At 50.2% G+C, this 13,150-nt stretch overlaps 1 protein-coding gene across 2 annotated transcripts in view; it reads right to left on the bottom strand.

The window, feature by feature from the left end:
- The window catches only part of RABEP1 (rabaptin, RAB GTPase binding effector protein 1), a 66,861-nt gene extending 55,612 nt beyond the window's left edge, over positions 1-11,249 (bottom strand). For both annotated transcript variants that reach the window (XM_040336684.1, XM_040336685.1), the window contains exon 1: positions 11,106-11,249. In XM_040336684.1, the coding sequence (XP_040192618.1) occupies positions 11,106-11,139 (34 nt within the window). In that variant the 5' untranslated portion in view covers positions 11,140-11,249. The remainder of the gene's footprint in view (positions 1-11,105) is intronic.
- Between the last annotated feature and the right edge of the window lie 1,901 nt (positions 11,250-13,150).

The following is a 13,150-nucleotide window of genomic DNA, read 5'->3' as shown; positions in this document are numbered from 1 at the left end:
GTTCCCCTTAAAATCCATACCAGACCTAAGGGTCTGGTATCATCCTGGGGGGAACCTCACGCAATTTCTTTTTAAATTTGCGCGGGGTTCCCCTTCGAGATTCTCCGCACACCAGTCGCCCCTTTATCTTGATCTTGAGACCATAGACTAGCATGGAAAGACGTTTTTAAGCTGCAAAAAAAACGCTCAGAAAAGTGGCTGTAAAAACGTCCGTGGGCACGAGGCCTTATTGTGCAAAAATAATAAAAAAGTACAAACCACAGCAGGGTACAAATCTGATGAGTTTCAAACTCTCAACAGTGCTTAGTCATAGCTATATGCTTAGCCTACACCTGCTGCTTCCACTTTACACCTACCTACCGAGAGCGGTGATCCCTTCCAAAGTCTCCAGCATGTTATCCTATGTGTCCATGCACACGTTATCAGTGTTTTTGGCAGGGGCATTTTCTGGCTGGAAAAAAACTCTAGTGGATTTTAAGTGTGAACGTGAGAGATGTTGGGGAAGACTGGAGAATGATTGGGATAAGAGGATTAAGATAATAAGAAATAGTTGGAGTGACAAAAGTAAGAAGGTGGTTAAAGAGGAGTTCCACCCAAATTTGAACTTCCGCATATCCCACTCCTCACTCCCTTACATGCCACATTTGGCATGTAATTTTTTTTGGGGGGGGAGTGGGGGCTTCAGGAAGAGTGGGACTTCCTGTCCCACTTCCTCCTTCCTGTAGGCGACTAAGCTTAATTGCCTACAGGAAGGGGCTGCTGTAGGCGATCGCCTAGGACACGTCACAGGTCCTAGGCGATCTCCTGGCCAATTACACGGCGCAGCGCCAGGCCGCGCCGCTCGCGCATGCGCAGTACCGCTCGCGCATGCGCAGTGGGTGCCTGGCCGTGAAGCCGAAAGCTGTCACGGCCGGGTGCCCACACTGAGAATGAAGACACCGGCGCGTCGCTGGATCGCTGGAGCAGGTAAGTGTCTGTTTATTAAAAGCCAGCAGCTACACTTTTTGTAGCTGCTGACTTTTAATAAACATACAAATTGTCTGGAACTCCCCTTTAAGGAGGAGAATGAGAAGATGCGATGAGCACCTTTGGGATGTGGTGGAACGGGATATTCACATCATGGATATGCAGCCGACAAATCTGCAGCAACTGCGTGATGCGGTCATGTCACTATGGACCAAAACCTCTGAGGAATGTTTCCAATACCTTGTTGAATCTATGCCACGAAGAATTAAGGAAGTTCTGAAGGCAAAAGGGGGTCCCAATAAAGTGTCCGGTGTGTATATATACCCTGAACATTGACTTTCTGCCCTCCTTCATTTTTTCTTAAATGGAGTTTTTTCTGGATTTTTTTTTTTTTGTTGTTGTTCCGTCTCTCACTGTTAAAGTGGTCGTAAACCCACGGTTACAACTTGCACCTACAGGTAAGCCTATATTACCTGCAATAAATATCTCCTAAACCTCCACGGTTAATGAGATATTTACACAAAAACGGGCACCACTGTCTACGGCGCGCACTGACCGTGCCGTTTGTGAATGCCATTAACGGGGTTAATTCTGTGTTTTCGCACATGCCCGGGGATCTGCTGGACCCGCGCGCATGCGTGGGAGTGACGTCGTTGACGCTCCGGCCAATCACAGCACCGGCGAAAACAGGAAGGAGCTCCAGGGCACAATAGCGGTGGACGGGACCGAGGCGGACTTCGAGGGCTTCGATCTCAGGTAAGTCCCACATAATGAGCTAGTATGCTGGTGTATTTGAATAAAAATAAATACCCAAAGGGTTTACTTCCCACTTTTATATACTGTGTGGGCCCAATCACTCATGTGCACGAGCCTTTACAGTGCTACACTAATATTATTCATGAAAAGTACAAAGCATAAAGGCACCAGTATATTGACAATCAGTCTAGATAATAGTCATACTTTTTATTAGATCACAGTACATGGGTACATTATCCAAAGCCAAGGAGATAAGTAAACACAGGTGGAACACTGTCATTACTGGGTAAAGGATTGCATATTAGTCATATTTATGTCATACTCGTCACCATTACCAAAATATGCTGGCTTAAGGAGATGCAGATTCAGACATGTTCAGCCTGTCCAAGAATACCATTATATATCTCACACCTAAACATATGATCAGTGGCTTCCTAAACAAATGCTTGTCGTACAACACATGCCACAAATATGTCACCTTGACTTCCTGGCAATTATAGCTGGCTGTTAAGTCACAGTTGGCAAAATGATGCACAACATTTATCATAGGCGAGAACCAGAAAATCTGGAAATGCTTAAAGTGGAATTCCAGCTAGGACAGGAGATTGGGAGAAATCTAAACACGAATACAGCAACTAAAAATGTTCTATAAAGTGTAAAGGAAGACAAAGTTATCAGCTTTTTATTGCTGTGTCCCTACTGAAGACTAAAACCTGGTACACACGATCAGATTTTCAACGGATAAAGCCTCTGGCCCAGATTCTCAACCGAGATACGACGGCGTATCTCTGCGTTGAGCCGTCGTATCTATGCGACTGATTCTTAGAATGAGTTACGCATAGATATCCATTAGATCCGACAGGCGTAAGTCTCTTACGCCGTCGGATCTCAACTGCATTTTTTTTTTTTGACCGCTAGGTGTCGCTTCCGTCGAATTCCGAGTCGAGTATGCAAATTAGCTAGATACGCGAATTCCCGAACGTACGCGCGGCCGACACAGTAACGTTACGACGTTTACGTTCGGCTTTTCCCGGCGTATAGTTGCCCCTGCTATATGAGGCGCAGCCAATGTTAAGTATGGCTGTCGTTCCCGCGTCGAAATTTTAAAAAGTTACGTTGTTTGCATAACTCGTCCGTGAATGGGGCTGGACGTAATTTACGTCCACGTCAAAACCAATACGTCCTTGCGGCGTATTAGGAGCAATGCACACTGGGAGATTTCCACGGACGGCGCATGCACCGTTCGTGAAAAACGTCAATAACGTCGGGTCACAGTAGTTTAACATAAAACACGCCCCCCCCCTTCCACATTTGAATTAGGCAGGCTTACGCCCGCCGATTTACGCTACGCCGCCGCAACTTACGGAGCAAGTGCTTTGAGAATACAGCACTTGCCTGTGTGAGTTGCGGCGGCGTAACGTAAATCAGATACATTACGCCGCCGGAAAGATACGCCAGTCTTCGAGAATCTGGCGCTCTGACTTTTGTCAGAATGGCACACAATTGTCGGCCAACAAACACGAATGTAGTGACGTACTACGTGTTTTTTCAGCTCTTTAGCGCCACCCTTTGGACACTTCTGCTAATGTTGTGTTTGGCAAGCATTGCTTCTGAGCATGTGTGTTTGTACTTTGGACTTTAGTACGCACAATTGAAAAATCCGACAACGAACCGCTGTCCGCGGAAAATTTTAAAGCTTGCCATTGGAGTACAGTGACCTCATTGTCATATTCATGAAACCAGTGGTGAGATGATTTGAGCTTTGTGACATGGTGCATTATCTTGCTGGAAGGAGCCATCAGAAGATGGGTACACTGTAGTCATAAAGGGATGGACATGGTCAGCAACAATACTTGGGTAGGCCGTGGTATAAACAAAGCTCAATTGGTACTAAGGGGCTCAAAGTGTGCCAAGAAAACATCCCCCTCACCATTACACCACCAGCCTGAACCGTTGATACAAGGCAGGATGGATCCATGCTTTCATGTTGTTCCCCCAAATTTGAACCCTACTCTCTGAATGTCGCAGCTAAAATTATGACTCAGATCAGGCAACGTTTTTCCAATCTTCTATTGTCAAATTTCGGTGAGCCTGTGCGAATTGTACCCTTAGCTGGCAGGAGTGGCACCTGGTGTGGTTTTCTGCTGCTGTAGCCCATCTGCTTCAAAGTTCGATGTGTTGTGCGTTCAACAGGAAGTAAACCCTCTAATATGTTTTTTTAACAAATTCACCTGCAAGAAAAAGGCATAATGAACCAGTATGCACAGCATATTAGCTCATTATGTGTCACTTACCTGAGAACGAAGCCCCTGAAGTTCGCCTCAGTCCCGTCCACCGCCGCCATGTCTCCTGGAGCTTCTTTCTTGTTTTCACCGCTGCGATTGGCTGGAGTGGCGATGACGTCACTCCCACGCATGCGTGAAAACACGGCATTAACCCAGTTAATGCCATTCACAAAAACGGCACCGCTCAGTGCGCCTGCGCCGTGGTCTACGGCACGCATGCGCCGTAGACAGCGGTGCCCGTTTCTGTGAAAATATCTCCTTAACCGTGTAGGTATGGGAGATATTTCTTGCACCTACAGGTGAGCCTTAATCTAGGCTTACCTGTAGGTGCAAGTTGCAAGGAGGGGTTTACAACCACTTTCAGAGATGGTATTCTGCATACCTTGGTTGTAACGAGTGGTTGGTAATTTGAGTTAATGTTTCCTTTCAATCATCTCAAACCAGTCTGCCCATTCTTCTACATCAACAAGGCATTTTCATCCACACAACTGCTGCTCACTGGATATTTTCTCTTTTCGGACCTCTCTCTGTAAACTCTAGAGATAGTGGTGTGTGAAAATCCCAGTAGATCAACAGTTTTTGAAAAACTCAGACCAGCCCATCTGGCACCAACAACCATGCCATGTTCAAAGTCACTTAAGTCCCCTTTCTTCCCAATTCTAATGCTCAGTTTGAACTTCAGCAAGTCGTCTTCACCATGTCTAGATGTCCAAATGCATTGAGTTGCTGCCATGTGATTGGCTGATTAGCAATTTGTGGTATCAAGCAATTGAACAGGTGTACCTAATAAGGTGGCCGATGAGTATATGTGACATACTTGGCCACTGCTACTTGAGTGATTTCCACTTGCTTCGGGGGCCCCTGCTGAGTGGACACTGATGCATTGTGAACACAGGATGTCAGCTGATCGGTTTTATTAACATGTTAAAGATCTGAACTCTGGGATCAACAATTTCTGGCTAAATACAAGAGACATGTATTCTTCCTTGAGGATGGGTTCACACTTATGCAAATTGGATGTGGATTCTCTGCATCCAACTCGCATAGCAGGAGATTGTGACCGGCTCTCTATTACCGCAGTGCAAATTGCACAGGAGCCCTGTGCGTCTTTTCGTCCCTTTCAGATTCGGGCTGAAATCGGACCTGAAACGGTGAATGGAGACACACCGGACTCTCCTTGTGCAGGGTGACCGGTCCCTAAATCTACCCCCTACTATCGTTTTCTGCAGACAGCCTGTAGTGGGGGGTCTTCTAGGTACTCCCACAGCTCTGCTCTCTGCACATTGCGCCAATTCCATTACTGCTTTTATCTGGTAATATCTAAGTTTGCAAAGGCATTTAGTGTACACTAAGTGGATTTATATCTTTTGTGGGTATTGAGAAATATACAGTGCCTTGAAAAAGTATTCATAACCTTTGAAAATTTTCCACATTGGCATGTTACAACCAAAAATGTAAATGTATTTTTTGGGGATTTTATGTGACAGACCAACACAAAGTGGCACAGACCGTATTTATCGGCGTATATCGCGCACTTTTTTGCCCTGAAAATCAGGGCAAAATCGTGGGTGCGCGATATACGCCGATACCCGCTTTCCCGCGCCGAGTTTTGAATACTGCGCCGACATATACCGAGCGCAGTACGCTCGGGTATAGTCGGCCAGTCTCGTCTTCTTCCGCGGTCACGTCCTGGACGTACAGGACGTGAGCTCGACAGTTGCCGAGCTTGCCCGACCCTTCCCGAGTGTACTGCGCTCGGTATATGCTGGCGCAGTATTCAAAACTCGACGCCGGACCCGCCGAAGAGGACACCGGACCCGCCGCAGAAGGACGCCGGACCCGCCGAAGAGGACACCCGAAGCCGCAGAAGGACGCCGGACCCGACGAGGCCGCCGATGGACGCCGCGCAAGACACCAAAACTGTAAGTACAAAAATAACTTTTTTCCCACAGGATTGGGGGTCACTTTGGGTGGTGCGCGGTATACCGCGATAAATACAGTAATTGTGAAGTGGAAGGGAACTGATAAATGATTTGCAACAGATTTTACAAACAAATATGTGAAAAGCTTGGTGTGCATTTGTAAGTGTAAGCTCTGTCAGTTTGGATGGCCAGCGTCTGTGAACAGCAATTTTCAAGTCTTGCCACAGATTCTCAATTGGATTTAGGTCTGGGCTTTGTCTGGGCCATTCTAACACATGAATATGCTTTGATCTAAACAGTTCCATTGTAGCTCTGGCTGTATGTTTAGGGTTGTTGTCCTGCTGGAAGGTGAACCTCTTCCCCAGTCTCAAGGCTTTTGCAGACTCCCAAGGGCCTGTAGGCTGATGCTGCCACTGCTTTCTGTGGGAGGAATTGGTCACAGGACATTAATGCCTGCAGCTTTTGATACATTTAATTACACCGCCACTCTGTAATGGAAGCTCTTCTGACTGTCACATTAGACAGCCTTACATAGATCTATGAGTAAAGTGGATTTTCCATAATCTCCATTTGTAACAAAGCCAGTTATCAAGCTTAAAGTTTTTTTTTTTTAAATAACAAACATGTCATACTTACTTCCACTCTGCAGTTCGTTTTGCACAGAGTGGCCCCGAACGCCAATGTCTGGGGTCCCTCGGCAGCCGTCGCAGCTCCTTCCCACATCAGATAACCCCCTAGGAGAGGCGCACTCCTGAGTCCAGCATTCGGCACCCATGGCCGCCGAATGCAGGACTCTGGAGCGCACACCGGAGCTTGCGTCATTGGATTTGATTGACAGCAGCAGGAGCCAATGGCTGCACTGCTATCAATCTATCCAATCAAGAGCCAAGAACCCCGGGCAGAGAGATCCCTTTTCTCCCAAGTGGGTGGGTTCCTCTTTTTTCCCACAGGTTTTCTTCTAAAATTGCCCTGTATTTGGCTCCATCCCTCTTCCCAGCCTCCCTGTCCATGCTGAAGAAAAGCATCCCCACAACATGATGCTGCCACCACCATGTTTCACAGTGGGGATGGTGTGTTCAGGGTGATGTGCAGTGTTAGTTTTTTGCCACACATAGCATTTTGATTTTAGGCCATAAATTACAATTTTGGTCTCATCTGACCAAAGCACCTTCTTCCACGTGTTTGCTGTGTCCCCCACATGGCTTCTCCCAAACTGCGAACAGGACTTCTTATGGCTTTCTTATAACAATTCCATTCTTCTTGCCACTCCTCCATAAAGGCCAGATTTGTAGAGTGCACTACTAATAGTTGTCCTGTGGACAGATTCTCCCACCTGAGCTGTGGATCTCTGTAGCTTCTCCAGAGTCACCATTGACCTCTTGGCTGCTTCTCCGATTACCATGTCTTGGTAGGTTTGCAGTTGTGCCATACTCTTTCCATTTTTGGATGATGGATTGAACAGTGCTCTGTGGGATGTTCAAAGCTTAGAATATTTTTTTTTTTTTTTTTTTATAACCCAACCCTGCTTAAACTTCTCCACAAGTTTATCCCTGACCTGTCTGGTGTGTTCCTTGGCCTTCTTTATGCCGTTTGCTCACGAAGGATCTCTAACAAACTTTAGAGGGCTTCACAGAACAGCTGTATTTATACAGAGATTACATTACACACAGGTGGACTCTATTTAGTAATAAGGTGACTTTCGAAGGCAATTGGTTCCACTAGATTTTAGTTAGGGGTATCAGAGTAAAGGGGGCTGAATACAAATGCGCACCACACTTTTCACATATTTTTTTTTTTTTTAACTTTTGAATAGCATTTACAATTACGTGCCACTTTGTGTCGGTCCAGCACATAAAATCCCAATAAAATACATTTATGTTTTTGGTTGTAACATGACAAAATGTGGAAAATTTCTAACGATTTATTGTGGGTCAAGCTTTAAAGCCAAGCTCAAGCTTTCAGGCACTTTCAAATAGCTTGGTCCAAACAAACTTATACCTTCGCTGACACATGAAGCAGCCATCAGCACTCTATAAACTGTATTGTGCATTAGCTGCATACAGTATACAGGGCTGTATTCTGGCAGCTGGACAGGGACTTCCCATCCCACACCCGAAAAAAAATAAAGTTTTGGTGAGTGCTGCCATACACTGAAAGCTTTGTATTTCTGAAGGAGTACACGGCTTCCTCTGATTGGCATCTCAGCCTGGTCTTATAGTTCTATAGTAATCACTATTCCTGGATTTCTCCTGGTCCCATAGTTCTACAATGATCACCATTCTCTGACCCCTCCTGGTCCTATATTTTTACAAATGTTCATCATTCCATGATCTCTCCTGAAATTTAGATTTGCAATGACCATCGATCTCGGGCAGGGGGTTCAGACCAGCATTCGATCACGCCCTGGCTAATCCTTGATCATCACTGTAGAACCGTGCATTCCAGAAATGATGAGGGAATGGTGATCATTGTAAAACTAGAGCTAGGAGAGATCAACGAATGGGTATCATTGTAGAACTGTGAGACCAGAAAACAGTGATCATATCAGAGAACGGGATTTAGGGCCAGTTCACACCAGGTGTAGTTGCATGCACCTTTTTTCTGCACAGGTGACAGCAGCGGCCGCCACAGGCTCAGGTGACAGCAGCGGCCGCCACAGGCTCAGGTGACAGCAGCGGCCGCTACAGGCTCAGGTGACAGCAGCGGCCGCTACAGGCTCAGGTGACATCAGAGAAGAGCGATCGCTACAGGCTCAGGTGACAGCAGCGGCCGCTACAGGCTCAGGTGACAGCAGCGATCGCTACAGGCTCAGGTGACATCAGAGAAGAGCGATCGCTACAGGCTCAGGTGACAGCAGCGGCCGCTACAAGCTCAGGTGACAGCAGCGATCGCTACAGGCTCAGGTGACAGCAGCGATCGCTACAGGCTCAGGTGACATCAGAGAAGAGCGGCCGCTACAGGCTCAGGTGACAGCAGCGGCCGCTACAGGCTCAGGTGACAGCAGCGGCCGCTACAGGCTCAGTAGACAGCAGCGGCCGCTACAGGCTCAGTAGACAGCAGCGGCCGCTACAGGCTCAGGTGACAGCAGCGGCCGCTACAGGCTCAGGTGACAGCAGCGGCCGCTACAGGCTCAGGTGACAGCAGCGGCCGCTACAGGCTCAGGTGACAGCAGCGGCCGCTACAGGCTCAGGTGACAGCAGCGGCCGCTACAGGCTCAGGTGACAGCAGCGGCCGCTACAGGCTCAGGTGACAGCAGCGGCCGCTACAGGCTCAGGTGACAGCAGCGGCCGCTACAGGCTCAGGTGACAGCAGCGGCCGCTACAGGCTCAGGTGACAGCAGCGGCCGCTACAGGCTCAGGTGACAGCAGCGGCCGCTACAGGCTCAGGTGACAGCAGCGGCCGCTACAGGCTCAGGTGACAGCAGCGGCCGCTACAGGCTCAGGTGACAGCAGCGGCCGCTACAGGCTCAGGTGACAGCAGCGGCCGCTACAGGCTCAGGTGACAGCAGCGGCCGCTACAGGCTCAGGTGACAGCAGCGGCCGCTACAGGCTCAGGTGACAGCAGCGGCCGCTACAGGCTCAGGTGACAGCAGCGGCCGCTACAGGCTCAGGTGACAGCAGCGGCCGCTACAGGCTCAGGTGACAGCAGCGGCCGCTACAGGCTCAGGTGACAGCAGCGGCCGCTACAGGCTCAGGTGACAGCAGCGGCCGCTACAGGCTCAGGTGACAGCAGCGGCCGCTACAGGCTCAGGTGACAGCAGCGGCCGCTACAGGCTCAGGTGACAGCAGCGGCCGCTACAGGCTCAGGTGACAGCAGCGGCCGCTACAGGCTCAGGTGACAGCAGCGGCCGCTACAGGCTCAGGTGACAGCAGCGGCCGCTACAGGCTCAGGTGACAGCAGCGGCCGCTACAGGCTCAGGTGACAGCAGCGGCCGCTACAGGCTCAGGTGACAGCAGCGGCCGCTACAGGCTCAGGTGACAGCAGCGGCCGCTACAGGCTCAGGTGACAGCAGCGGCCGCTACAGGCTCAGGTGACAGCAGCGGCCGCTACAGGCTCAGGTGACAGCAGCGAAGAGCGATCGCTACAGGCTCAGGAGACAGCAGCGGCCGCTACAGGCTCAGGTGACAGCAGCGGCCGCTACAGGCTCAGGTGACAGCAGCGGCCGCTACAGGCTCAGGTGACAGCAGCGGCCGCTACAGGCTCAGGTGACATCAGAGAAGAGCGATCGCTACAGGCTCAGGTGACAGCAGCGGCCGCTACAGGCTCAGGTGACAGCAGCGATTGCTACAGGCGACATCAGAGAAGAGCGGCCGCTACAGGCTCAGGTGACAGCAGCAGCCGCTACAGGCTCAGGTGACAGCAGCGGCCGCTACAGGCTCAGGTGACATCAGAGAAGAGCGATCGCTACAGGCTCAGGTGACAGCAGCGGCCGCTACAGGCTCAGGTGACAGCAGCAGCCGCTACAGGCTCAGGTGACAGCAGCAGCCGCTACAGGCTCAGGTGACAGCAGCAGCCGCTACAGGCTCAGGTGACAGCAGCGGCCGCTACAGGCTCAGGTGACATCAGAGAAGAGCGATCGCTACAGGCTCAGGTGACAGCAGCGGCCGCTACAGGCTCAGGTGACAGCAGCGGCCGCTACAGGCTCAGGTGACAGCAGCGGCCGCTACAGGCTCAGGTGACAGCAGCGGCCGCTACAGGCTCAGGTGACAGCAGCGGCCGCTACAGGCTCAGGTGACAGCAGCGAAGAGCGGCTGCTACAGGCTCAGGTGACAGCAGTGATCGCTACAGGCTCAGGTGACAGCGGTGGCCGCTACAGGCTCAGGTGACAGCGGCGGCCGCTACAGGCTCAGGTGACAGCAGAGAACGGTGATGATCGTAGAACTACAAGTCGCAGTGGTATCACAGACTGCCTTCCAGGATGTGAGATGTGGCAGGCAGACAGGCAGGGTGTGTGCAGCGATTATACAAGCAGGACATGTAGCGGTACGCCGGTACCGCTCCCTACACAGGCCTGTCATCACACACCGGGTACTCACATGTGTCCTCCCTAAGCTTCCAGAACTACATCCAGCCACTGCTGAGGACTGCACGGCCCGACTCTCCCTGGCCTGCCCGACAACCTCTTATAAAACAATACACACACACATACAAAGCCCAGAGCCGGGGGCGCACTTACCGCCCGTGGGGGTATCTTGTCCCGACTCCGCCATCCCGACCTCCAAAGTCGGCTACGGTCAGTGTCGGGAAACGTTCAGAGCTGAGCTCGGCCTGGGCATCTTCGAGTACCGCGTCATCCTGACAGCGTGACAGGCAGCGTCATGACGTAGCTAGACGTGACGCTGTGACCTGGCGAGGAATGTGGAATGCCATGTTTCTGTCTGGCAGGGGAATTAGCTGTTGTGATGAAAATATGTGAGAGTATTTACCCACAACTTCTGGGAGATGAAAGATCTCTTCTGCAGATATCCTTAGGCAGCACTCATTAATCATACAATTACCACTTATTTAGCTACAGTATCCCGTGTGCTGTCACTGAAAAAGCGCACAGCATTATGAGGGAAAAGAAACGTATGCCCATTTTTTGCGTTACTTTAATTGACAATTGTGCGGTCATGCAACTTTGTACATAGATTACATTTATGTCCTTTTTTTTCCTCAAAAATAGAGCTTTTTTTGGTGGTATTTGATCACCTCTGGGATTTTTTATTTGTTTGCGCTATAAACAAAAAAAGAACAATTTTGAAAAAATATATAAAACATTTTTTAAATTCTGCTATAAAACATATCCAATAAAAAAATCTTTCTTTACATATTTGGGCCAATATTTTTTTATGGTAAAAAACATCCCAATAAGTGTATATTGCAGTGTCTGCTAGTCGGTCTGGTACTTACCTCATCTAGCCTGTAGCTCTATCAGGGGCGGATCCAGGGGGGGGCAACAGGGAAATTGCCACCCCCGAGAAATTTGTGTTAGTTGCGGAATTCGCGGGCACCGCAGAGTCTGAGCGGGCAGTAGTTGCAGAATTCGCGGGTGCTGGGGAGTCTGAGCGGGTGGTAGTTGCGGAATTTGCGGGCGCCGGAGAGTCTGAGTGGGCAGTAGTTGCAGAATTTGAGGGCGCCGGAGAGTCTGAGCGGGTGGCTCCGTGGCGAGTGAGAGTCAGAGAGTGGGAGGTCAGCTGGTCGGCTTTGTGGGTGTAAAGGCAGCTGGCCAATCAACAAGCCGGTGGCGGGGAGTAAGCAGAGAGATGACATCATCTCTCACCCCCTGCGCCCGCCTTGCATCCGTGCAGTAACTTCCGCCCTCACTGTGCAGGCAGCAGAGAGATTACATTATCTATCTGCTGCCTGACACTGACAAGCAAAACACCACCTTAGCAAGTGACAATCCGCAAGGTGTGGCAGGTGAGGTGGCAAGTGACAATCTGCATCTGGTGGCAGGCAAGTGACATTCCGCAACTTGTGGCAGGTGACGTGGCGAGTGACAATCCGCAACTTGTGGCAGGTGGCGTGGCAAGTGACAATCTGCAACATGTGGCAGGTGACGTGGCATGTGACAATCCGCAACTTGTGGCAGGTGACGTGGCAAGTGACAATCTGCATCTGGTGGCAGGCAAGTGACATTCTGCAACTTGTGGCAGGTGGCATGGCAAGTGACAATCCGCAACTTGTGGCAGGTGACGTGGCAAGTGACAATCTGCATCTGGTGGCAGGCAAGTGACATTCTGCAACTTGTGGCAGGTGGCATGGCAAGTGACAATCTGCAACATGTGGCAGGTGATGTGACAGGTGACAATCCGCAACTTGTGGCAGGTGACGTGGCAAGTGAAAATCTGCATCTGGTGGCAGGCAAGTGACATTCTGCAACTTGTGGCAGGTGGCATGGCAAGTGACAATCTGCAACATGTGGCAGGTGACGTGACAGGTGACAATCCGCAACTTGTGGCAGGTGATGTGGCAAGTGACAATCCGCAACATGTGGCAGGCAAAGTGGTAAGTGACAATCTGCATCTGGTGGCAGGTGGCATGGCAAGCAACAATCTGCAACATGTGACAGGTGACGTGGCAAGTGACAATCTGCATCTGGTGGCAGGTGGCATGGCAAGTGACATACTGCAACATGTGGCAGGTGACGTGGCAAGTGACAATCTGCATCTGGTGGCAGGCAAGTGACATTCTGCAACTTGTGGCAGGTGATGTGACAATCTGCAACGTGTGGCAGGT

The sequence above is a fragment of the Rana temporaria genome, chromosome 2 (assembly GCF_905171775.1).
Source record: "Rana temporaria chromosome 2, aRanTem1.1, whole genome shotgun sequence".
Classification (NCBI taxonomy): domain Eukaryota; kingdom Metazoa; phylum Chordata; class Amphibia; order Anura; family Ranidae; genus Rana; species Rana temporaria.
The sequence above is the reverse complement of the archived record's forward strand: the minus strand, read 5'-3'. Positions and strand labels throughout refer to the sequence as shown.